This window comes from Urocampus carinirostris, chromosome 20 (assembly GCF_059441175.1).
Source record: "Urocampus carinirostris isolate Australia breed hairy pipefish chromosome 20, RoL_Ucar_1.0, whole genome shotgun sequence".
NCBI lineage: Eukaryota > Metazoa > Chordata > Actinopteri > Syngnathiformes > Syngnathidae > Urocampus > Urocampus carinirostris.
The window spans coordinates 20469379-20496765 of NC_142368.1; the positions used below are offsets into that span (position 1 = coordinate 20469379).

General features: G+C 40.6%; 2 protein-coding genes across 6 annotated transcripts; one reads left to right on the forward strand and one right to left on the reverse strand.

Moving 5' to 3' along the window:
• The first annotated feature begins 50 nt into the window (after positions 1–50).
• On the forward strand, positions 51–6057 carry fbxo16 (F-box protein 16). 2 transcript variants are annotated; one of them, XM_088324775.1, is made up of 9 exons: positions 51–214; positions 361–471; positions 1657–1692; positions 1754–1960; positions 2025–2186; positions 2253–2506; positions 2837–2951; positions 3053–3299; positions 3428–6057. In XM_088324775.1, the coding sequence occupies exons 1-9, from the start codon at positions 182–184 to the stop codon at positions 3496–3498; spliced, it is 1236 nt and encodes a 411-aa protein (XP_088180901.1). In that variant the 5' UTR covers positions 51–181; the 3' UTR covers positions 3499–6057. The 2 variants fall into 2 exon arrangements, with proteins under 2 accessions (XP_088180901.1, XP_088180902.1); XM_088324776.1 differs by having other exon boundaries at positions 3131–3299.
• fam49a (family with sequence similarity 49 member A) lies at positions 3577–27387 on the reverse strand. Of its 4 annotated transcripts, XM_088324778.1 has the most exons (13): positions 27255–27387; positions 15112–15165; positions 10911–10990; positions 10638–10844; positions 8556–8677; positions 7483–7588; positions 7285–7421; positions 7142–7219; positions 6957–7073; positions 5099–5178; positions 4863–4989; positions 4732–4802; positions 3577–4592 (listed from the first exon to the last, which is right to left on the reverse strand). In XM_088324778.1, exons 4-13 carry the CDS (start codon positions 10708–10710, stop codon positions 4529–4531), a joined length of 975 nt encoding a protein of 324 aa, XP_088180904.1. In that variant the 5' UTR covers positions 10711–10844; positions 10911–10990; positions 15112–15165; positions 27255–27387; the 3' UTR covers positions 3577–4528. The 4 variants fall into 4 exon arrangements, with proteins under 4 accessions (XP_088180904.1, XP_088180906.1, XP_088180903.1 ...); XM_088324780.1 differs by lacking the exon at positions 10911–10990 and having other exon boundaries at positions 4863–4977; positions 10638–10717; XM_088324777.1 differs by lacking the exon at positions 10911–10990 and having other exon boundaries at positions 10638–10717.

The following is a 27387-nucleotide window of genomic DNA, read 5'->3' on the forward strand; positions in this document are numbered from 1 at the left end:
TCTGTGTTTTGCTTTGCAGCAACCCCCTCAGTGTGTGTAAGATACGCGCCGGTAGCTATGGAAAGCACAGTCACCGTTACTATAGAAACATGTCAACTGCGCACTGGAGACAGAGCCCAGTTCCCCGCTAGATGGATGTTCAAGCCATAGGGAGAAGTCAATGAAGTAACATTGTGCGCACATGTTGGATTTATACTATTCGTTTGAAGTGTTGGTGAGTTCAATCGCAAGAGTGTGTATGTTGTCGTGCGTGTGTGAGAGTGGGTGCATGGTAACAAGACGCACTTAGCACATGGGTGTGTGTGCATGGAGCAAGGGGTCGGAATTTTCCATCTTTTTCCCACATTGTTTGGCTTGCAGATGAGAAGGAAGATGCCGCAAGCTACGGGGAGGTCCTTGGCGAGTCCTGCTCAAATGCAGACCAAGATGAGCGCCTGGACACCGCTCAACCACTCGCTGTCCAATAGCAAGGTGACAGCATTCCAAAAAAGACATAATTCTTTTTTTTTTTTTTTTAAGTTTGATTTTTATTAACAGTAGACCCCCGAGATACATCAAACCGACTTTACGTTTTCACTTTGCAGTGTGGAATGGGGTGTTTTTTTCAACCCCATGATACAGTAACAAGAAAATATTTTGCATGTACAAAGTTATCAAATTATAACTTCTGTGTTCATGCATATGATGAGTACCGTCTTCAAAATTCCTGTTTGCTATTGGTCGACGTCATACAAGATGCTGGTCTGCCATTGGTTTGAGTCCCTGCATCATGAAAATACAGATATGCTATTGGCTGAACACTCTCCCCTACAACACATTTATCTCTCTCGATTCAGTTCTGAATCTTGTGGGCTTCTCAGATTATTTCTGAACAAGTACGATACAATACTGAACTTTTTGTACTTAGGCTTGAAGTGCTCAAGGGAGAAGCTAAACATGATAACCATGGAAACGAAGCTTACGATAATACCGAATGGGAATACAACTCACTACCCTCGCCAAGTTGTCGTAACAATTCCCGATCGTGACTTAAATTAAAAATAGCAAGGAAATCTTTTAAGGACATAATTTTCGCAAGTGGAAGGTTTTAAATCTGTTGCATTTTCAATACCTCTACCCTTCATCCACCTGCTAGCCTACTGGAGCAGTAAAGGTCACATCACACCAAGGTATATAATAATATATTTTATTTAATCAAATTGGTGCTTATTACACATAAGCGGTAGACTTCCCATATAATACTAGATCATTTTACAGTTTTTATTTAATTTACCAGGATTTTGAAAGGAATTAGCTTATTAGCGTAGGTTTCTTTGGCCCGCTGTAAGAAAATTTCCCTTTGTGACCCCCACTCCAGAAAGATCTAGGTCGTATCCCGGGTTCTACTATACATTAAAGGGGGAATAACAGGCCAATTTTTATTTTCACATGTGCAAAAATGCTCCCAGTGAAGGTTTTTTTTTCACCCTCCTTAACATGAGAAAATGGAATCTAAAATACTGTAAGCTGATTTACTCATATTTAACGGAATAAAAATAAGAAAGGCAGCAGTTTTTGAGGGTTTTTTTTGTATCCGAGATGTTTTAATACGGGACAGTCCTGAGTCCATAACGCATCAAAAATGAATTGAAACATTCCTAATTGTGCCCGTTTCAGCTCTTCGAGGAGCGCCGAAGCCTCCTGGCCAAGTGGGTAGGTTGAAAGTGTCGGCGCTACACAATCATCTTCCTTCTTTTGATGGGACCCTTACCAGTTTGTCAGGTGGTCGGACAAGCAGAAAAGGTCAGTCCTGCAAGACTTCTTCAAGGTCTGCTCGAAGGAGCAGCTGCGTTTTGTGGAGCGCTGCGTGAGTCGACAGCTCCCTCTGTTGGCGGCTGACTTCACCTGCCTGCTGCCCAGGGCTATTTGTCTTTACATCTTCTCCTACTTGGACCCGCGCAGCCTTTGTCGCTGTGCACGGGTAGGATATCTAAAAAAAATAAGGACGAAACATGAGTGAGTGAACTTTGTGCCTGTGAGGTCAGGTGAGCTGGCACTGGAAAAGCATCGTAGAACTGGACCAGCTGTGGATGCCCAAGTGCTCGAGACTGGGCTGGTTCCTCAGTTTCTCCCCGACGGTGTTTGAACAGGGCGTGTGGAAGAGTCACTATATCCACAAAGTGCATGAGACGCTGCATGGCAGGGAGGTCTGGAAAAAGTCACTTAGTTTGAATTGTTGATTTAAGATTAAACAATTTATCTTCCATCTTTAGGAGACAGCAGTTGAAAATAATGCACCTGTGAGACTCAGCGATGCGCTTGAGGACACGTGGCGAGGTGACTTCTTGAGGGAGGAACTTCAGGCTTCCAACAATCAATACATCGGAAGTATGTCAAGGAGCAGGTTGGAAAACGAGAATTATCTAACTGGGCTTCCACCTTGGAGAGACTCAGACAGGCGCCCCAAAGACATCCTTCGTTTTAACTACCTGGACAACGCCGAGCCGGTCCGACAAACCAATGCAGCGTAAGATTTTCAATGTGCTTTCACTGAACTTGGGCTGTATTTTCTTGGGCGTGTGGGTTTTAGAAAAAAATACGATAGTCTTTAAGGACCCTTGGGTGAAAAAAAACCCTAACTGGGTTGTGAATGGACAAGGCACTTGGATCCATTTCAACCAATATTCAGTGTGGTGTGGAATTGCAACCCCAAAAAGTGAAATGAAACTTTCTTAAGTAATGGATGAGTCCACTTGACTCTAATTGGCTTATTTTTAACCCAACAATTTTTGGGGTGTTCAAAACAGATGTTTGCCTTTAATATTTTTATTTGAGAAAATACTTCCATGTTTCTCAGCCAGATAAAGAACATCAGAACAAGCTCTGGTGGAAGTAGGACAAAAATTTCGGACGATGGCACCAGAAAAACTATGTCCGAGAGCACCTACAAACTCCGTAAAGCCAAATCTCTGGTAACGCTTCCTATCATCCCCAGTGTAACCTCCGCTATCATTGAACCATCTGCACGTTAATTTTACTAATAACACTCATAATCCTAATATATTCCCTCTAGATGTTCCTCACCTCGAACACCAAACTACACCTTTCTCCTCCGTCTCTTCCTCATCCTCCCGTACAGTCTCGTCCACAGTGGGCATCTAGAGCTCACAGCTACAAAGCCACTGATGAGGCAGGGGAGATGCTCTTGCAGCAGGCCTGTTGGAATGCAGGGAAGCGGCCTGGTCCGGTGAGGGCAGCTGTCCCTAGGCTGAGTGCGGAGGCGGTTAGGGCATCCCTGCGCTCTAATAGGAGCCTCCCAAGTAAGTCGCTTTCACCTTCCTTAGGAGAAAAAAAAAAAAAGAGTCAGTCAGGAGACTTTCAAACTATTAAATTGAGGTTGTGAGAGCCTTACCTTCAATGTTTGTAATGCTGTAAATTCTTCTGTCAGGTGCACCACTTTTCAAGTTCCAGCCTTGGACGCACCAAATGGCAAGCACGCAATCGTGGACGGACGCATAGCGCCCTCTGCAGGAAAACTAAGGGAAGCACAGCTCAATTTCCACACATATTTAACAAAGGACTCAATCATACATCCCGTTAAGAAATGTACCACCTTTATTATCCGATTCACTCAACCTTTCCATTAAAACAAAGCCAAAGAAATATATAAACAAAAGAAATTCCTGAAGAATAGCACATGGGGTCCCGATTCTGCATTCAACACAGTAGTTGCCCAAAGGAGAGCTTTTGAGTATGTCACAGAAATAAAATCCTAAATGTATGGCTCATTTGTGCACCTACACATGAAATACAACAAGGCAGTGATTGAAATGAACAAGACGTTTAAAATGAGTGGGAAATGTAATTAATCTGTTGTTACAGTTCCTATGTAGTCATTATATTTGCGCTTTAAAGTTGAAATGTCGTATATTTTACTTGCATTGTGAAAATATGAGCTCCCAGTAGCCACGTTGAATTTGTGGAGTAAGAAGGGCGCAAAAGAACAAAAAAGCGAACTTAACATAACAAATACTAATAATGCGATTGTCAAGTTGAGTTCAAGGAAATCAACAGAGTTGATATATCGTTTCGCGGCCTCCGACGTCATATTTAACACATCGTTCCATTTTAAGACAATGACCAGTTTTAAGGCAACACAATGACATGTTAGGATTATTGTTAAACAAACAAACATCAACATCTCAATAATAATTTACAAATAATTCTTACTAAAACAACTTAGAAAAACATCTTTCAAACTGGCAACTGATCAATATATTAAAAAAAGTAAAAATAAGAACATGAAAACAAGAACAATGTTTTGGCCTTTATACAGAAACAAATTGATTGCATACTGCAATAAGCATTTAACCATTTGCGGTGCCGGATTTGAAAATGGAACGCTCAGTTAGCTGTTAATCTTTTCGTCATGGAGTAACTTGGAGAGAAAGGCGACACAAAGTGTTAATGAACAGCTTGTTTAAATAATGTAAACATATACATCTTGTAGGAGGTCAGAGCAGCCGTCCTCTACGTTTCTTTTTCAGAGTTACTGGAGCATCGTCCGGATGTTTTTGGGCGTGGACTCGTCGTTCAAGTGTTTGGTGGTGAACCTGATGAAGAGAGAAACACGTTGCATAAGTGTGCACACCCTTTCACGAAAAGATGCATCAAGATAGGCAGGCCCGACATCAATTTAGCGCCATTTGTTCTTCATTTGCCAGACTTTAAATGAGCTTTACAGCGACCTACTTGAGGGCATTTAGAAGACCTTCCACGTTGTCGGCGGGCTGGTCCTTCAGCACCTTGATGCAACCTTTCATCTGTTCGGACAATAATATGGTCAAGGCTTCGCGGCGTTGAAAGTGACGCATGGAACTTACGTCAATCTTTGAGGACTTGTTGAAGGCACCGTTGGGGTGAACGTGGTCGTAGAGGATGATGACGCCCACCATGACCCTCATGCAGAAGAGAAGCGTGTCCTCGCTGCTGAAACGACTAGAATATTCCCTACAAGATGAGATGTAGAAACGTGAAGGAGGGTGTTCTTTTTTTTAAAAACATAAAACTTTTGGGGTTTTTTAGCGTTTTGATTGTCAAATTCAAAAAAGGAACTCACGGCGTCTCCAACATGACTTTACAGACACTGGCCATTGTGCTCAGACAGTCTGTCGTGTTTTCCAGTGGAAGAGTTTTGTTCTAAAAAGGTAAAGAAAAAAAAAATTATATATTAAGGTTCCCCACCATTTAAAAGAAGAGATTCTTTTTTTTTTAAACTGATTAGTGCGGAGGGCTTCTATTTTTTTTTTATATAACTCTTAATGTAACAAGTTATCATGTTTTTACTATGTTACTATTGTGGTATTATGAGTTTGTAACTATTGGAAAAAGGGTAATAAAAGGCTCAGTCAACAAACAAATTATAATCATTACAATCATAGGCACCGCCGCGAGCGGCAGCCTTTCCAGCAGCTCCGTGTTATTTCGCTCTTTTTGTGATTTATTGGTTTAATTGTCTGCTTCTATCTTCGGTGTTTTTCGTGCCGTTTGGCAACAACACTTTGGATTACTTTCTATCCTATGGTTATGGGTTTTAACGCACAAAAATGCAATTATTCGAGGAATCAACTCCTTGCCCTGAAGAATTCTCGTGCCGGTGTGATGAGGGGGCCCTATCGTGGCTGCAGAGCCGGGGCTAAGACCGACGAACTGGCTGTGCTGGTGAAAAACATCAAAGCGTACAAGGAGTGCAGTTTGCTGTGTTTTACGGAAATGTGGTGACGTCTAGCATCCCGGACGCTATTGTTGAACTACCCGGCTTCAGCGCTGTTAGGGCAGAGACACAAACGCTTGCGGGAAGCGGAGAGGAGGTGGACTCGCTATATACGTGAACACAAGGTGGTGTAACCTTGGGCACAAAGATTTCCATCTTCCGCAGGGACGTCGAACTTTTGGCCTAGCGTGTGACGTCATCCATTCCGCTGTTGCTAAACTACACAGCACCCTCAGACCATCCTGTTAATCTGTTAACATACAACAAGGGATACTACTGGAAGTGTGATTTTCCTACGGGGATGAATAAAGTATCTATCTATCCATCTATCTAAAACTTCTGTCTTGTATAAGGGCACCAAGTAATTTACACATACAGTTTATAAGCTACTTTCAAAAATAATTTTGGAAGAATTGATCATCTATAGAAAGACACTGATCATGTTAATGATTTCTCATTCCAGTTAGAAATCAAACAAAGGAGTGAGTTTTTTTCAGAACCTGCAGGCTAGGGGGCCACCTGGTACCCGCTGGACCATCTGTGAGGCCTAAAGTTTACAGAGTGGTTCAAAAAATGTGGTATACTTTGAATATTTATAATTTATTAGTGTAAACTATATTTGAATTCCCACGTAAATGTAAAAGTTCTGCATTTATATAGGGCTTTTCAAGTCAAAGAGAACCTCCCAAAGTGCTTTACAATGTGCTTCACACTCCCTTTTACACACCAACTAACCGATAGCAGCGTCGGCCAGGCAAGGCAACTACCTGCTCATCGGGGGCGTTAGGGATTCAGGTTCTTGCCCAAGAACACTTCGACATATAACTCGGAGGAGCGGAATCGAACCTGCGACCTCTTGATCCCGAGCACTTGCTGTACTAATTTACAGGGAGATCATTTCGATATAAAAATAAAAATTTGCTGGAGACCGTTACCCAAGATATGCTTCAGCGTGTTTGACAGGAGCTAGATTACCGACTCGGCGTATGACGAGTCTCAGGCGATGCACATTTGAGAAATCATTCTCATAATCTGCATGTTTTGAAATTCTCACTCAGATTTGGAAGAATAAATTGTATGATCTTCAAAATAATGAACCATGTACTTTTAGTGATATTTACATCTCAAAGGATATAAAAAATTTCAAAACACCCTGTACATCATTTGCAAATTGAAAAAAATAATTCGATTAATGCTCACTTACCTCTGCGACAAAGTTGGTTGTGGCGTTGCTAAGCGTTTTGAGCATGGGTGTGGCCTCGGCATAAAACAGCGACATCCTATTGGCCATCTCGTTATTGACTTCATTTTCAATATCCAGCTGAGGAGTCACAAAAAAAGAAAATAAACAAATAATAAAAGTGTTGGGTGTAGGTTGGGAAGAGTTACATTCATATTGTTGATCCGATTTCGACTGATGGTTCTTCTGTAGTAGCTAAAGTCGTTCTGGATGGCGGGAATCCTCATCTGAGATAAAATGAGGGCTGAAGTCAAACTCCTGAGGACAAAATACAAGGTGCGTCGTGCGATACCTTGAGCTCATCGAAGCGAAGAGTAAAGTGGAGGATTTCGGCAAACTGCTTGGCCAAGGCCTGCTCCTTTTCGAGGTGCTGGGTGGGCGTGTAGGGCGGACACGTCAGCGATTCCAGCAAACTCTGCAGCGCCCTCTCTGCACGAAAAAACCCCATGGTTGGTTTCTGATTTCGAAACCACGTGACAATGGCACTCGCCTAGCCTCAAGGAGAAACTGTAGAAATTCTTGAGCTTGATGACAAGAGGGCAAACCGAATTCCAGGCTCGCTCTTGAAGCAGGAAGTCGCTCGGGTTTTGAATGGCCTGTACACATACCGGATGAGAACAAATGAGACCGAAAGAGAAATTTGCAACAGTTTAAACTACAAGGTAAAGCTTTAAAGCTGGGTTAAAGCTTTAACTTTTGATCTTATTAGTTAAAAAATTGAAGAAAAAAAGAGAACAATTGGAAAAAAAAAACACAAATATCCATGGATCCATATAGACCAGCTCAGTAGCCTAGATGGTAAGGCGCCCGCTTTGAGACTGGGAGGTCGGTTGTTCGCGCCCCGGCCGAGTCATTCCTAAGACTTAAAAAGTGGTCGGCGGCGCCCTCTGTTGGCTGCGGCTGCATCGGCTCGCTACAACGGGTCAGGTGCAATCGACATTTCGTTCTGTGTACATTGTTACACAGAATGACAATACAAGGAAATTATTATTATTATTATTATTTAATTCATCAGCACAGCCCAGAAAATCATTAGCTACTCTGCCTATTATCCAGGACATTCCCGGCTATCACTACCACAGCGGAGCCAACAACATTGTTAATGGTCCTCATCTCGAGTATGTATTTTTTTTTGTTCTTATATTTTATCTCACAGTGTTATTACTAATGCATTAATGCATGCATATGTAATTGCTTTTTTTTCTGATGTACATACAACTACTACCCTGAAAATATTACCCAACGATTTTAATTCTTTATATCTTATTTTAAACTTTAAAGTATTTTTATTGAATCTTTATGTTCATCCTGAAGTCCCATGTCTAATTTCGTTGTAATCAATGTACATACACTATGTTTTAATCAATGACAATAAAGAACTGGGAAGCTGAAATACTACAGTTCACCACTACATGGCAGTCTCTCCAGTTGTGCCACTTTTGATTTATAATAGATGATTAGGCCCACTACTTGCTTGGGCTTATAATGATATGATAGGCAAAAAGTACTTCAGTAACAGTAAAAAACAAAAAAAATATATATATTGTGTAGTTAAGTACTCACATCTCGGATCTCTTGCCCGGCTCCTTTGTATGCCTGCAGACCTGACAGGATGCTCTCTGAGTCCTGGAGAACGGCATTTACCTGGTTCCACACTTCACACTCTCCTTCTGTGGGTTGTGCATCTGAAATTTGAAGCCTGTGTTATGTTCTGCATATTGGGTGTTGGAAGAAACCAAGTTTTTGATTTGAGTTTGGCCAAACAGTTTTTTTAATTATGTCATCAAAACTGATGAATAATAACCATCCTTTGCTAAAGACTTCAGGAAATATTTCACCCAAATTGTGGGTGATCCGGCTGTAAATTACAGTTATACTTAATGCAAGGTCTGTCTGACCACAGACTATAGTGAGTAGAGTTAGTTTTTAATTTCAAAACCCTTCCCATGATGACAACATATCCCAAACAAAGATGATGGATGAGATGTCATTCTGTCTCAAAATATTTTCAATCTTTGGCCAAACCATATCGAAAGACAACACAATATGGCAAACAAGTTCTATTCATGTGTAAAATGCAAAGAGGAAGATGACAATGACTACAGTATGTCACAAGATGAGTACACCCCTTACATTTCTGCAGGGATTTCATTATAATGTTTAACTAAAGAAACATTCATTTGACAGTAAAAAGAAGTATGTAAACAAAATCCATGGCCAGGAGGATTAAAGTGGTTCTGCAAAATCATGGTGGCCACACAAAATATAGAACTTCAGAAACTTTTACCTAAGGGTGTACTCACTTTTGTTACCAGGGGTTTAGCAAGTTTTTTGAGGGGAAAAAAATAAGTTGACACTACTATATGAGCTTGACGCAGACTTTCATTGTGTCGAAGCGATGTTTCTTCATTGTTGTTCAACTAAACTACATAATGAAACCTCTGCAGAAATGTGAGGGGTGTACTCACTTTTGTGACATACTGTAGAGTTTCTCAACCTTTTTTAACCCAAAGCAAATTTTTTTTTCCCCATTTAAAATTTGATTTTAAACAACGCTAATCTTAAAATAATTGTTTTTTGGTCCAGTTCGTTTTTCAACGTTTAAAAAGGTAATACACTCCTGAACCTCTGTGTAGAGGGAAACATGAGTGAGGGAAACAAGCCCGTTTTTGTCAAATCAGGTCAGGAGTGCCCTAGCTTCTCCCTAGTCACACCGCTCAGCATTACCAACCAGCTCGAAGCAATAGTAAGAGGAAATAAATGGATTTTGTTATACGCTACACATTGATTTTACTTTATCTTTTCTCATGAAAATATGTCCTGTGACTGTATAAGGTGAATCCTACATGAGTCTCTTTATCTAACAATGGTGATATGATGTGTTTCTCTTATTCATTTAATGCTCTATTATTTACTCTATAATTAACATTCGGCAGGTCCATATTGTCTCTAGGTGTGAATGAGTGAGTGATTTGTCCGTCTCTGTGTGCCCTGCAACTGGCTGGAAACCAGTTCAGGGTGTCCCTTGCCCACTGCCCGAAGATAGCTGGGATGGGCTCCAGCGCCCCCGTGACCCTACTGAGGATAAGCGGTACAGATAATGGATGGATGGTTTCGCTTCTTTGGTCTCAATGTATTAAAGAGTATTTATTTTTATAATAACTGTAAAAAATAACATGAATTTCGCGAGTCACAGATCCTTTTATGCGGGTTTCAGATTAAGAGACCTAATTGTGGTATTCGTAGTCCTTTGAAACTGTGATTAGGGGATATGCAAATAATGCGACTTGACTTTTGGACCCTAACCCGCAGTAAATTAATGTTCACTGTAGTGCTTAAATTTAAATTGGACAATTTCCTGCGGCACACCAGACAAGGTCTCCCGTGTGCCGTGGCATACTGGTTGAGAAACACTGGATTAGTGCACACATGCACAAGAGGATATGCAGACGCAGAGGTAAAGGGTCAACCCGATTTTGTGGTCAATTTACCTTTAAAAGAAGGTTACGCCAAAATGAACAGACCAAAAAAATATATCAGCCAAATAAAGAGATTAGCAGTAATACGCTGACCCGTGACCTCTTGGAAGAAAAGCAAATAAAACAAATATACTTTTGGCCAGGCAAGAAGATAAACAATGCTCACTTTCAAAGTCAAGAAAAAAGTTGGGCCCCTGCTCAAGCTCGGTGCAAGTGAGCACTTTTAACAGATTCCCCATTTGGTGTCTGCGAGAAAGAGAAAAAAAGAGCAGACACACAGGCAGAGGAAGAAAAAGAAGTATAAGTTATGTTAAAAGGATTGTTGAAACGGCAAGAAGCGGCGGGTCAGAGCGGAGGAGGCCCAAAGCGAAACCTGCAAACACAAAAGGAGAAAAAGGGCTCCTTCTCAGTTCTGCATCACTCGTTCTGCCGGACTTACTTTCAAAGTCCAGGAAAAAGTGCGGATAGTTCTCTATATCCCTTGTTAGGACTTTTAGCAGGTTACCCATTCCAGCCAACCTGATGGGCAAAATAGTGGTGAAAAAATGACATATAACAAAAAAAAAAAAAGAAGCAAATAAAGCAACATTTAACTTCTTAAATTCTCAGACTGGTTTAAATTTTTTTTACCCAAATTGGCCGATCATTTTGCTTATCCAAGCATCTGTAATATGTATTTTCTTTAGTAAATTCCTAAACTGAGCAAATGTGTAGCTAGTATGTTTTAATATTTAATTTAATCTCTCCTAAATTGAAAGGAAAAAATAATGGCAGGTAATTTTGCTGATTTTAAAATAGATAAAAAATATTTATAAAGTTAACTAAATTAAAAACTCATCTTTTCAAATTGCTTAAAAAAATAGTTCATAGAGTTATACACAAAAAATAGATTTTAAAAAAGTTTGGAATTTCTTTTGTTTGCAACTCTATAAGACAAAATGTACTTCAATACAAAAATGTATATTATTAATAATGATAATAATAACAGAAAAATTATCCTCCAATCAGGTTGTTTTTATGACTAGAATTTGTTTAAAACAATAGTTACAGTTTTGCTAATTCCATTGCAGCCTGGTCATCCTGGAAGGGGGATTACCTCATGTGCGGTCCCTTCAAAAGGTTTCTTCATTTTCCTCATGTTCAGGTTTTAGAGTTTTTCCTTGCCCCCGATTAAGTTTTAGATCAGGGGATGGTGTCATAATAGTCTGTTGTTTGCAATAATCTGTGGTCTGTGCAGCCCTTTGAGAGTCTTTGTGATTAAGGGCTATACAAATAAACATGATTTGACTTGACTTAATGTAAATAAGGAAAAATCTTTTATTTTACTCTATAAATTAGCTCATTTGGGGAATTATTTTTGCATTTTACTAGACAATAGGTTTGAAAAATGTTGTTATAAAAGAAAAAATATATTGTTAAACGAAAATAATCAAAATAATCAGGCAATAGAGACAATATTTTTGGTTGCAGTGCACTTCTGGGCTACAGAAATTATGAGGCAGAGGGTAATTGATGGGATACATATAAAAAGCTTTCAGTGACACCCCTCATAAATAAGATTTATTATTTATACAAAACCTCAGAAAATGTTTCTTGGAAAAACAACAAACTTCACAAGAACTCTTTCCATTGTTTTCATTTTCAAATTCCCTTGAAAATCACAAAGACCATCACTATGTTTGGTCTTCAGGCACCTCATGTGGTTCTTGCAGGCAACTAGACTAAACTACATGAGATTCAACCAAACCAAGTAGAGTCCAGCAAAAGAGAAACAGACCTACATAAATATTTTGTTGAAAGTGAAAAAAAGACAAGTGAGTAGGTGGCAATTCGACGCGACCGTCGCCAACATGACATCAGAAAGAGACGCTACGTCATATCGGGCGTGGCATGGTTTAAAAGTGGAGAGAGTCATTGAGACGGGTGATCAAACTGTTGAGTAACTAGAATGGAAAGAGACCGAATGAAACTGCACATTCACAACCGCGAAGAATCAAACGATAGTGAGATGTTGCCACAAAAGGGACACTGTGCCTACAGTGCACACATGACGCTCACACTGTGTTTCTGTGTGCCGCCTCCAGCGGGCCGCCACCCGGATCAACTTCGCTATTCAGTCGTCGCACGTTCACATTACGCAACAAATAAGCTACATTCTGCAAGTTTCTGATGCATCTTGGATATGATTACCATGAAAATCAGGGGTGTCAAAGGTACGGTCCAATGCCAGAATTGGCCGTTGCTGCTTCCAATCTGTTCATAAGATGTAGGTCTGCCAATAACATAAACTAACAAGGTATATGGATAGATCCACCTGTGTCATTTTTGCCGGGGGGGCAGAAAACAAACCATGAAATGTCTTGGAAGAATCAAACAACACATATGAGGCTTTCCGGATGAGGGAAACTATCAACTGAATTATTCAAACGCAGGCACATGTTATTAGGAATTGAGAGGACTAAACCAACCATTGAAATCTAAATACTTTCAGTCCGACCAAGACTTTAATCGGATTTCTGTGCGCATTTACAGGGCTTCACAAAATTGTAATACAGTACTAGCAATTCTCAGGGCCCGATAAGATCATTGCTTGCGTGTTAATGTACCCAATAAACTGCAGTTTTAAATATGTCCAAGGGATGCTGCAATGTCAGGCGCTATTCCTTAGGCAAACTACCCACTGCAGCTGTATTTGCTGGCTACCATTGATCAACCATTAAGCGTTTGAAGAAATCTGCCATATTCATCAAAAGCCCAGGTAGGCGATACCATTCCTACGTTATTTTACTTATAATAGAAGTCATAGAGTCGCTGTTTATGGCGGTACGATTGCACTCAGGTTCTTTATTTACCAACAGTTATTGGAAACTTAAGGTGAGCACCTGGATAATACAGATTTAATACATTTGCAGAAGTTTAAACATATTTTAGCTCTATTCTGGAAAAAAACATGACATGTAATTCAAATTTAAATTGAGGTGAATATTTTTATAGAAAAAATAAATAATGAGCACAAGCTTCAGCTACTGAAGTCATCGTGCACACTTACATTTGTGACAATCCAATTCATACGAGTCTCCCGGAGTTAAATTAATTATATTCTGGTTTTCTTTAGTAATAAATGCAGTTACCAAGCACGCCAAGATGTTAAATCTTAGGGAAGCAAAGGAAATGGGGAGAAAAAAAGCATTTATTATCGGTTTATAATCAAATCACACCACCCTGAGTCATAATCAAATCGTGAGCCTCAAAGATTCCTAGCCTGATGGTACACTTTTGATGCCAGTTATGCTACTATAAATGAAGTTTGACACCCCTGGATTGGAAATTCAATATATAATGCAATTCTGTCTGTTTACACTAAAGGGGGCAGTGTTGAATAAAGTTTGTTTAAAAAAATGGTGCTTTTCCAAATGTACTCTACAGCCTGAAGCTACATGAAGCTGCACTTCCCGTCATTATTCTAACAACCAGAAGGTACCAACTGGGCTTTCCCTAAATCTGACTGAACTGGCTGGAAAACAAACCGCAACGAAATTCAGTTTTGGCTCGCACCCTTTCGAAATAGGAATGCTATTATGTTACTTCCTAAAAATCGTAATTAAAATTAACAGCCTTTTTGGAACTGAAACAATGTCACTGCAGGTCTGTGGAGGCATTCTCAAATGATTTAAAAAGGGAGGTGGTGGTTTTTGCTGTTTATAAACAACACCTGAACTCAAAATCAGTTCCAATATTGTCCTGCTAGTACAAAACACTTAAGCTCATGACACAATCTTGCGGCGTAACCTTTCGAAAGGGCATCAAATCAACAATCGGCAACAGTTTTTCAAACAAAACCCCGTGAGAGACACCCGAACTTACAAGGGGAACTTTCTAGAGTTACCAGTTCCTCTTTCATTATCAATTACCAACGTGACTTCAAACTTTGACCCCAGGATCAAAGTGCCGCCACATTACCATATCACTTGCTCTCTTTTATGTGTTTTTTCACTGTGACCATGAATAAGATTTTGGAGTGTAGAGTATCTGGGGATCGAAAAATAAAATCATTTCAAAAATAAAATTTTCAGTGTGATATGACCCATTTAACAAAACAAAAGGAAATTCAACTCATCACACAGGAGAACCTTATGAAAGCGTCATGGACGCAGCGCAGAAAATCCTGGGCTGCTTTCTGCCCAGTCTGGAGGACATCGCCAACAACAGTAATAAGGACCTACCAGAAACTCTTTGACCTGTTGCCAGCTAGCGGATGCTACAGGTCCCTTAAAAGACGAGACTCACAGGCTTGAAACAGTTTCTCCCATGAAGCCACAAAGCACAAAAAACTGTGAAAGACTATCTTGCCTGTGTATGCCTATTCTAAATGCCATTGCAGTATTTTCAAAATATTTGCATAATGTTTCTTATGCATAAATTGATCATCCCTTCCTGACAGATCCCCTACAGCACTTTAAATGGCGCAACCGCAACCAAATTCATCGGACGGCAAAAATAGAACCCGATAGCTTAGCCACTTTTATTTACAGCCACAAATTTGAGTGTGGAGGGTTAAGGATGTTTACATACACACGAGACCTCCTGCTCTTTAAACAATCAGAAAATTGGACATTTTTGCAGGGTAATGAGTGATTTACCTTCTCTGCTGCAGGAACTCAGGTCGCTATCAATACCATTCGCGTGGTCCTTCCCTGAAACGAAACAATAGAGTTGAAATCAATGCGTCGCAAGGGGGCAAACGATACTGGAAAAGAAAACAAATCACACGGCGGGGGCCTTTAACAAGTTGGTGTGTATCTGCCGCCCACAGACTGTGAGTGTGGCTACGCTATCGACTTTCCGCATTAGCTGTGCACACTTCCTCCTTTTTCTCCTGACTCATACGAGCACATCGCTGAATTATTCAAAAGTGAAATTGACTCCGATGTATCCGAAATAGAGCTGATTAAGCCTGTCTGGCTTCACGGGTGTCAAATATCAATTGGTGGGGCTGCTAATGGTCACTGGGATGAAATGAGACACATCGAAGGTGACAATAGCAGCTAATTCAGAAGCGAGAAAACTACGGCCCAGGGGCCGCATAGGTGCCTATCAGGCTCTTTAATCATGTCCATCACACAAAAATGTCATACATATATGTTAAAATTGTGTCAATTTGGTGCCACACTCATCCCTGGGGTACAGTTATGTCTTCTCTTGTAAATATATAATGCAGGAATGTCAAACAGGCTGGATTAGAGTATTTGATCCCGCTATTAATTTCGGACACAGGGAGAGGATGGATGAGGAGCGAATGTTCAAGAGGATCTACAGAGCAGAAGTAAATGGAAGGAGACCAAGAGGAAGGCCGCGAATGACATGGATGGATGGTGTTATGAAAGCACTGGAGGAAAGAGGTCTAAATATAGTGAGAGCTAGAGCTTTTGTAGGTGATAGGAACGAGTGGAGAGGTGTTGTGAAAGGATAGTGGGATGTTTGGACGCGTTCTAAGGGATGGGCAGAGCACCTGTATGATGCGGCAGGGGGTAAACCAGTGAAAACTGTCGGGCCCTGCTGTTGAACAGAACAGTGTGTTGTGACATGGCCACTTTCTTGTGTCCCGTTTTATCGGGAGGGACGAAAGCATGACCGACTTGGGTGCCGAGGTGCTTAACTGTTAGATAGATAGATAGATAGATAGATAGATAGATAGATAGATAGATACTTTGAGGTTTTTGAGTTTTTCCTTGCCTTTGTGTAGGTTTTAGCTCAGGGGATGGTGTAATAATAGTCCGTGGTTTGCAATATTCTGTGGTCTGTGCAGCCCTTTGAGACTATTTGTGATTAAGGGCTATACAAATAAACATGACTTGACTTGTTTGGGCATTTGGGTTGGCCATGGTCATTTTTTTGTGTTTTTTGCTATTTTTTCCTTTTCTTTGTTATTGTCAAGTCAAGTCATGTTTATTTGTATAGCTCTTAATCACAAGGAGACTCAAAGGGCTGCACAGACCACAGAGTATGTGTTTTTGCTGCCAGTCACACCGGTTGAGCAATATGAACAGGGTAGATGGGTTAATTTCGGATTATGTCAAAAAAAGACGTGAGTTTTTAAGTAATTTCTATCAAAAATTATCGTTCTTAAAATAATTGCAAACCAAACGCTCTCTCTTGACCACTAGTAGACAGTCGTGAGGTGGTTCAGGCATAAAACTGTTAAAACAATCCAGTTAACACATTCAATGCCAAAAATAAAAATATTGTTTTTACCCCCACTGGTTGTGAATAATGTGTTGTGTTTAGAAAAGATCCATTGTCATCCTTGTTTATATAATGTATGGTAGGTTACTCATGTAGGCTGAATGATAAAGCATAACACTGAAAAACAAGGCTTAAAATTTGGAGTTGACATTCTTTCACTGATCAGGTCCGCCTCATAACAGAAAGTCTGAATCTGGCCTTAGAGCCAAACCCAGTTTGACATCACTGCAACACTGTGTACTGCCTCAAGGCTGCGTAATTTTCTGTAATTGAATTTTTTAAAATATCAAATTTCACACAAAAATTACTTTTAAGCAAGTCCTATTGAATTTTCTTTTTTCAGGCATATCATCAAATTTAGTGCTTAAAAGGCCCATAAGATGAGATGAGATAAGACTTTAATTCTGAGTGCTTCAAAATCAATTTGATTAAATGGTCTGTTTATAGACAAATACAAATGAAATATGACATGTACTGTAAACAAAGATGTATGTATGTTTATTGGTTCATAGATACAAATTGTCGTTGCTATTATTTTTCAATTTTTTTGCATGAATGGAATGTAAAATGGGAGTATAAATTAAAAAAAAATGCCCCAAAAATGTATATGTATAGGTCTATATGATCTTTTTCTTTATGTATTGCGAAGAAATCTGATTTCCAGACTTTATCTGCAGATACTGTCAGGACCAGAACGGAGACAGGATCCACTTGCCTTGCGTTTTTCTCAAGTTCTATTGGAAGAAAGAGAAATGGTTGCGCCCACGATCCGGTGGTTGCTGGACGCGGGAAGCAGGTCGCTCTGAACGCGGAAGTGGATCTTCCGTGACGAGCGATGGCGGTGTCGGGAACGGAAAACGGATATAAAGCCGAAACAGGAGAAAACGTGGTCGTGGTCGGAAGCGAATTGTAAGCCAGGAAAGGAGAGTAGACGTAATTGGAGACAAAAAGAGGTCGAAAGCCGGGACGAGAGAGTAGCCGTGGTCAGGATCAAAAACGGGTCGAAGCCGGGGAACAGACGGGAGCAAAAAACAGGTGGGAGTCGGGGTAGAAAAAAGGCTTGCCTAGTGTTCACTGAGGGTCGCAGATGGACTGACAAAAGGGGACATATCGGAGTGGGTTTAAATAGGGACAGAGAGCCAATCAGAATCCGAGACAGTTGGCGCCAAAGGAGCGGGCACAGGTGATGCATATCGGTAATCATGACAGATAAATACATCTTATATTAGCTCCTGGTCCATCCCCTATGCCAGGTTTTTTACCTGAATAAAGCTTTCCATTCAAAGGTTTGCCCATCACTGAGCTCGATGAATCATAAATAACCAGCAAGATTGTGTAGTTTTAAATTTAATTGCAGAGGGTAACCTCTCAACGCTCACAGGAGATACTTTCTAATTGGGTCCTGTGACAGAAAAAATGAGATGCACGCGAACGGAAGACGGTCCACAGGGACGGTGGATGCTCTCCTTAAAAGGAGTTGCTCACTGTTGTCTCACAAATGTCACCTGGATGAGGAGCACACACTCTCACGCTTCGGTTCTTAGAATTGCGACCGATATTCCAGGTGGACCTAAGAGCATTGGAGCGAGTTGATGCTCCATCATTGCAAGTTTGACTCCTGAAACCTTGTACCATATTCCACTTTGACTTCTACTCCTGTATAAAGACTGCCAATGACTTTCCTAAAAAGTTGAACAGAGGAGTTTTCAAACTCAGCGTCTACACAAAAAAACTCATAAAAGGAAAGAACAGCTGCCAGTCTTCATAGCAGGTGCATCATAAAAATGGCAGACAAAATCTGGAGTGCATCGAAAAGAGAAACGGGCAGAAAAAAAATAAATTCATCAACACCAGGGGTCTCTGTCTCAAATTACTTGAGGGCCACCAGAGCAAGGGTCTGGTTGAGGTTGGGCCAAATAGGTTTTCCACAAGAGAACCTCTGTTAAAGACAAATCACTGTTCTCAAATATCCTTTTAACAATGTCTACATGATATTTTTTTTAAAAACCCATTACAGCTGAATGTGGTGGTTTATGTTATTGTATATTATTCTCTTGCACTACGGGATAGCACTTTTTAATTTCACTTTGTTTTAAAAGGACACTGTGTAATATTTCACCACTAGATCTTACTGTATTGGGTAGGGAAACCAAAAATGAGTGCTGCAAAGCACAAGGGAGATTACAAACTTGGTGACTCAAAGTGACCAAACTGCACAATTTTTTCCTTCTCATGTATTTTTTGTCAATTCTTTCACAATGTTTTTGTTTTCTGGGGTACACATTGGAGCAAGATGGTGGACAATCATGTTAGCTCCCTGTGGGTGAGCTTTATGTTATGTAAACTAAGTACACATTTCTTGACCTATGAGTACTTAAAAATGAATGGTAATATGATAGTTTGTGTATTTTTTGCTCATTTTTCAATTCATTGTTTTTTTAATGAATGAAGCATTTTTTTTACCACTAGGAGACACTAATTATTACAATGTCCTTTCAAAACATGGTCCAAAGACAAATCTTTTCCTATTTCTATGAAAATAAATCAACCAGGAACATCCATCCATTATCTGCACCAATCATCCTCAGTAGGGTCGCGGGGGTGCTGAAGCCCATCCCAGCTGTCTTCGGCCAGTGGGCAGGGGACACCCTGAACTGGATGCCAGCCAGTTGCAGTGCACACAGAGACAGACAACTCTCTCGCTCATTCACACCTAGGGACAATATGGACCAGCCAATTAACCTGACATGCATGTTTTTGGGAATGTGGGAGGAAACTGGAGTGCCCGGAGGAAACCCACGCAAGCATGGGGAGAACATGAAAACTCCACACAGGTAGGTTCGATCTTATGACGTCAGAACTGTGCCGCACACGCTGCCCAACCAGGAACATATTAATCCATAATTTGCAAGTGCTGCACCTGTGTTAAACTTTCATTTTAAGGCGGGGGCCTCAATCTATCATCCCGGGGGCTGCAATTAACCTGCAGGCTGCAAATTTGAGACCCTTGATCAAACCTGTGTGGCATTGCGCAATATCTATCTCCATTGTTTTAAATTGTATGGACTCCAATTACTTGGGAAAAAAATAGCAACAGGAGGACATATTTTTCTTTATTTTTTTGTGGAATATTGAAATAATACCCAAGTAAAACTAACTGGAATTGGGAATAGTGGTCACATGGCGTGACAGCTGTTCTGTTTGTGGATGTTCAGGTTTGAAATCAATTATTTACATGATGGAGCATCAAATCCAGCGGAGGGAATCACATTATATTTATCTTTCTGTCGAGCTCTAGGTCACGCGAGGGGATTCTTTATGCGTAAACAATACTCTAGCAAGACATAATTGCGTGGGCCGGTGTTTAGGTAGTAGAGGACCATGTGCCTCGTTACGAGATGCATACTCTGACGGCTAGGGGTTGCCAAGGGGTCAAATCGAATGAAGGCTCAATCGGCTGGAAGGCGGTTGCGCTCCCGTGAGAAAATGAGGACGCCTTGTTATGACAACAGGAACAAGTCTGCGTGTCGACATTTACTGGTCGTTCACATCTCACAAGCTTGGAGGATACAGAAGGAATTTCAACTATGATGAGGTGGTGACTCCTCAAAAATGCTTGTCATGTTTAATTTAATTTCTAAGTGTGCCTACGAAATTGGGTTAGGGGAGCAGAACCTCTCTCTTGGGTTCCCCTTGCTGGAGCAAATGTGACAGCGTGGCGTATTGGGGGTTGCGCGTAGCTTGCCAAGAGGTTTGCCTGCATTTTGCCCTAATATGGGCAAGGGTCGGGATCGGTGCTTGGAGGGTGCTTTTTAGCGACAGAAAGTGAGATAGAAAGAGAGAGAAAAAGAGAAAGAGTGAGAAAGGGAAACCTGCCTTGCAACATCACAATGGCGTTACTCCGCTCTACATGTCTCGAAATCGCTATCATTTCCTCTCACGATCTTTCTCACACGCCACCCCAGTCAGCCAAAAATTTTAATACACCCAGCAAAGTTCTAATACCAGGTTTGGAATATATAAGACACTCATGCACAATAACACGCTTTCGATGAATCACAGAGAAGTTAATCAGGTGTGATGACTCAGGACACATGTACTACTACTGTATTCTACTATCTCATTTTAATCTGCTGTTAAACCATGTGCAAGGACAGTTTCATTTACCTTTATTATGTTTTCATATTGTTTTCTTTTATTATAATCTATTAGAATTAAGCTTGATTATTTTCAAGGACCAACCAACTTGTCCCCCCCTCTTACAAGTTTTACCTTACAGTGTGAAATAAGATGTTTTATGGCTCCTTTTTAAAGCCTTTTTACCAATATACAACATTAACATTTTCTCTATTAAGTATGTGTTAACGATGCCCAACACAAGCTCTTAGGCTTTATTTTCCACTGTGCCTATCTTTTTTTATCTTACTTTAAGGAAAGCTGCTCGGGGCAGAACACATTAAGTAAGAGGAATAGGAGGTGGAGGGTGCTGAAGAGTGACGTCATGCTCATCCCCGTGTTTTTTTTTAAAGATTTGTTAGTGTAGGATGAAAATGGTTAAAGAAAGAAAAAGCTTGCTTAAGTACACTCCAAACGCACACTCAAACCCCAAGAAAGATGAAAAAAAAGAGTCAATATGAGCATGTCTAAGAAATGCACGTATTTGCAGACGCATTATGAATGAGCTGACAGAGGGTGCAATGATGACACTTGCAAAGAGATGGCAATAGCAAGAAAAAAAGTTCTAAATTCCACACAGATCCTTTTAACAACAACTTATTTTGCACGCCCAGAAAATTCTAAAATTAACACGCAGCATCTCTAAGATGCCTGTCTACTATTGGTCGCATTATGAAAATTTAGCTTTGCTTTTGGATAAACTCGCTCCCGCAATTCCTTTTCGTTTTCATTGAGTTAAAAATCCTGTTTTCTTCGTAAAGACTTAACGAGTCGGTGATACAATATAAGTGTACTGTATTTATTTGCTACGGCTTGCAGTAATGCTAAAGGGGGGTAGCAAAAATGTGATAAGTATGGAATCGCTGCCCTAGCTAAGTTGCATGGTCGTAACCAGGAAGATAATTAAAATTAAGGTGGTGATTAAAGCCGTATCCCGAGGGCCTATTGTACTACTTTTCCCATCTTGAAAATAGGTGACTACTTATTCTGTTGTACCTTAACAACATAGCATGGCTTTTTTTTGTGAACACAGCGCTAGGACACGAGGACAGAAATGTGTGTGTTGGAGACCGTGGTGAGACAGAATAGAACAATAGACCGAGGAAAACAACCCACGGCAAGAGAGGGAAAGTAAAGGCGGGTGTTTGCCATTTGAAGAGGAGGAGCACTAGCCTGACCGCTAGCGACCACTGCAGCATAAAAATTCCTCCGATGGCGCTCAATGGCACTTGTGTTCCACCGAGTCGTGCATGGCAACAGGACTGCAGATACAAAGGGGGTCATGTCTACGTGGGATGGGGGGGTGGGCGCTATAGTCAATGCATGTGTATGAGAACATCAAGCTACTGTTGCTCGAATAAACTTTGGGGACTTAACAATCAAAATAGGCAATTCCCTTGGCAGACAAGGGTGACACCTGTTAAAACAATTGCGTTAAGAGTTTCTGCTGCATGTTATTTAGAGAAACTTTATATATGAATGTGCAATACTAATTTTGACGCAATCAGAAAGTGGCCCACAATAGGGATGGGTGGTAGGGCAAAAATAGCATGACACTATGTTTTCCAAACAAAATTATGATCCCTATATTATCACGATTCAAAGAAATATTATTCATTTTTGAAAAAAGAAAACAAAAAATATGTATACGGTGTATGAATTCATTCATTGATTATTATTATTTTCCTGCTTGAAAAACATGTATTCAAAGAAAATTTCAGTGCTTAAATAAATCACATCTTCACACAAATAAATATAGTTTTCAATCTAATTTAACAGATAGTTAAAGTGTGCAGAAAAAAAATACCCGTAAATACTTTGTTAACTAGTTACTAACTATAGTTTAAGAAAACAAAACCAGCTTTGGGTTATTCAAAATCAGTTCTTAAATTTCTAACCTACAATACAGGAAATTCACAAATTGATGATTTCTGAAATGATAAATCCATAGCATTTACATATCGGTCAACTTATACATTTATAAGTTATATAGTTTAAATTATGTTCACTGGTACTAATTTTGTAACTTAAAAAAGAAAAGGAAAATTGTTTTGTTTTCTTACACTTATCTTGTCTTTCTCATTTCGTCTAATCCGGATTGTCTTATTCACTGGTAGCAGAGAAAATGTTATCCTCCATCAAGCATTTATTTTTTACTGTATTTTGCGGCCTTGTTGATTTACACAAATTATCTTTGTTGTTGGTGATAGGAATGAGTGGAGAGGTGTTGTGAAAGGATAGTGGGATGTTTGGGCGCGATCTAAGGGATGGGTAGGGCACCCGTATGATGCGGCAGGGGTAAACCAGGGAAAACTGTCGGGCCCTGCTGTTGAACAGAACAGTGTGTTGAACAGAAGAGTGTGTTTGCTATTTTTTTCCATTTTTTATTTTCTTTGTTATTGCATGTGTTTGTCTTACTGTCGGTCACCCCTCTTGAGGGATATGACCATGGTAGATAGGTAGATCTTTGTTTTAATACTATGCAGTCCGTCTTGCTGTGAGTAAATAGGTGACGCATTGCGTTTGTAAGGTTCATTAATGCTTAATAAGGGGAATTGCAATCAATAATAAGGGGAGTAATTGGACGAGGTCGACGGGTTGAATTCATATTAATTATAGCCCATGCATACTTTCATGCATACTCTATTTACCAACAATACAGTGCGGTAAATAGACTACACTGGGATGATTTCTATAACTCATGTATGTTTTATTATTCAAATCAATGTTTTTCTTGGGCAGCACGACGGCGCAGTGGTTAGCGTGTGTGCAGCACATGAGTTCGAACCTCCTGTGTGGAGTTTGCATGTTCTCCCCGTGCTTGCGTGGATTTCCTCTGGGCACTCTGTTAATTGTCAGGTTAATTGGCGGGTCCAAATTGTCCCTTGGTGTGAATGAGCGAGCGAATTGTCTGCTCCTGTGTGCCCTACGACTGGCCGGCAACCAATTCAGGGTGTCCCCTGCCAAGATTGCTGGGATGGGCTCCAACACCCCTGCGGCCCTACTGAGGATAAGGGGTGCAGGTAATGGATGGATGGGATGATTAAACAAAAGAAAAGTTTCTTCAATACTCTTGCAGCCAATTTTGAGCTACCCAGTCATGGAATTCTACAAAGTAGACTATAAGCCAAGCAGCCAGTGAACCCAAACACATGGCAGTGCATGCACACACAAGTGGACAAGGAGAACATAAGAGAAACCGTTGTCCGGCTTGACGAGAAGGTGCAGAAAAGTGAAACATGAGCAGGAAGCCGAGGCAAGCGGCCAGCCGCTCGGGAGGGGGTAAAAGAGAAACCCGCCACTACGCAGTCAGTTTGATTGTCACAGTGCCACACACTTTACTACAGCGAGTCATTTCCTCAGAAGGGGAATGGAAACAGGAGGTGACAGACGGCTGCCTACAGTGAATAATAACAAACGACTCAGGACAACAAAAACACCAGTCCTGATTTATAGAGCTACTAACACTAAGCTTTTAATGAGATAAACTTCACCCGCAGCTCAGATTGATTAATCTTGCTTGGAAGATTGTGAGATTGAACGGGTTCCTGTTCGTCTAAGTACAAGGAACAAGATAATATTTATAGGTCCTATGTTTTTTGAAAGGTTTGAAGTAGGCGAGGCCGAAAATCAATATCAGAACGAGAAGGACGTAAAACATATCATAACATATCATAACAAGAGATTGTTAGATTATTTATTTTTTATTATTCAGCCAGTATCAACCATCAACATGATATCTACCGGAAATCATTTTGTCACGCGAAGCTATCGACGTGACTCGTCGCCTTCGATCGGCGCCGGGTTTTTAGACCCAACTGCTGTGTTGGGAGTCATTAGGTGACCAAACCCCCCAATTCCAACCCTTAATGCTGAGCGCCAAGCAGGGAGGCAATGGGTACCAATGTTGTAAGTCTTAGGTATGACTCTGCCGAGGCTTGAACCAGCGACCTCCCAGGCTCGGAGCGGGCGCCCTACCATCTAGGCTACCGAGCTGGTCCCTTGTCATTGTCAGGTCCCTGTCATAAATTCGCTCGCCGCATTATCAAATAGCATCACTTGTAGCAGGCATCTCGTTAGCAGTTTATGGGAAGTAATTCAATAGCTTGTGCTAATTTTACAGACCTAAACTTCTAATGTGAACACAGTGGACATAGCTACTAGCTGCTAATGCTAGTATCTCTCCATGACTTCCCAATGAACATTTTTGTTCAATAAGGAATAGAAAATAAAAGAGCACACTGCAAAATGTCAGATTAATTTGGTTAGATTAGTAAAATATCAAAGGAAAATGGTCATAAATGTGCTGATAAGTAAAAGTCCCTGCTTTTCAAGACACAAAACCAACGTGATAAAACGATCACTTCTTTGAGACCGTGTGATAATGCTATATCCTGTTTTTTTTTGTTTTGGTCATGGTCACTCAGAGCTGTGAGAAAACTGATGCAGACTCACAGTGAGCTGCAAAAAAGGAGGAAAGAAACCTGCAAAAAAACAACAACAAAAAAACAGTAGATTCCAGGATACGGCATCCCCTTCTTACAACACTTTCAATTAACGGAGTGGAATAAGATGTTTTTTGTCCTTCTTTACAGCATTTTTTCCTACAACAACAAATTATTTCACATGATCAAAAACTCTAACTGTCGGGAGTTCGTGCATGATTATGCAAGTTACATCATTAAGTCTTTTATTGGTCGAGGTTATATAAAATACTGAGCTTGTGTTGGGTTGCGCCCCGGAATCATGTAAATGCTGATAAGCGGTTTGTTGAACTACTCCCCACGACACCTTTATCTCCTCATTCAGTTCATAATCTTGTATGCGATACAATACTCTTTCTGTACTGCATTTTTTCGCTATAGGTCCGAAATGACGCTAAAAGGAGAAGCAAAAACACAATAACCATGGATACAAAGAAAGCACACAAATGGCAATCTTCATTGAGTTGCATGCCTAAAACCAATCTGTGATTGTGACAATTATTAAGTATAAGGAGGCAGTTAAAGCAACAAAGTGTTCTGCGGGCATGGCAATCCTCAAAAGTAGAAGTTTTAGATATTAGTTTTATTTTTGAATCCTCCGTTTCTTCCCTCCTCTGCATCCACCATCCATTCCACTGTACCAGCTCAAGTCAAATTATACCAAAGGTAAATAAAATTTAATTTTTCTATATGTGTATGTTTATTTATAATGTTATTTAATCATATACACGTATATTACTTATGAAAAACTATTTTGTCATTATAATGTTTGGATCTGGGGGACTGAGTGTTAAGCGTTAATTACCATAGGTTTCTGTCCCCCGCTGTGTGGCAGTTCAACTTTGCAATCCGCACCTAAGAATGGATTCAAGTTGCCTCCTGGTGGTCCGGGTGACTACGATTTAATAGGTTCACGAAGCTCTGGCCCGGTGAGTGATGTGAGCCTTACAATCATTTATTTCTGTTGGTTTTCAGACCCATTTAAAAAGCTTTCCGATGAATTAGTTCATCTCTAGCTTTAAATCACTGGCACCTATCCCAACAACCATGTTCTCTGGCTGCGAGAGGAAGTCAGAGAACATGGCCGATGCAGTTAGATTGACAAGCGTAATTTAGCTGAGACAACCAAAATCCACGCTGTCTTGGAGATTTATCTCTTCCTCTTAGTCATCACCGTAAAGAAATCTGCGCTCCATGTCACCCCTGCGGCATTGAGAGGCCAGATGAGAATTTTGTGGAGGAATTTCTCACTTTGCAAGGGTGTGTCGAGTCCAGGAGCGTTGACACCTGAAGACACTTTTTGAAATGGTGACAAATGGACAATGTGTCCTTTTTCGAGGGGCTGCAAATGATGAAGCGTGAAGGTAGCAAAAGCATGTGTTTCTTTTACAAACAAAGAGAGACAGCTGCTGCAGTCATACATCTCCACACACTGGAGCCTTTTGAGAAATCGCAGTCTTTTCTAATGCACAGCAACAGGTCGTCTGCACCACCATTACCGAGCATTTTAGAATGAGTATTACCTGCTTTAAATGATATCAGATTAAAAATATGATTTAGGAGGAATATTTGCAAAACAAATCAAAAACATGAATATATTTGAACTCCTTTTTCCCAGTGACAAGGTTGTAAAGATAACAGACCCTGGTTACAGGTAATCAAAGGGCAGAATCAGTAAAAGAAAAGCGATCGGGCTCTAGAATAAAATTTACTGCAGGGCATTGGGAGGCTAGCGCAAGCTAGCATGCTAGCATGCCCGGCATCTTCCCATGTGAGCTCATTTGACAGGCAGGAGGCTAGGCGGGGAAACATAGCCGGCTCGTTCGAACCTAATAGTTCAAACACAAATGAAAGTGTCTCAAAAGAGAACTTAAACTCACCGCGCCCGTGTCTGTATGGTTGAAGCAGGTACGAAAATCGAAAAAAGTACGTGAGTAGCCCTTTTCGGCGACCTTGGTAACTCGGTGTGGGCAGCATTGAGTCACGGCACAAGCCCCGCCCTCCGCCTCCAGG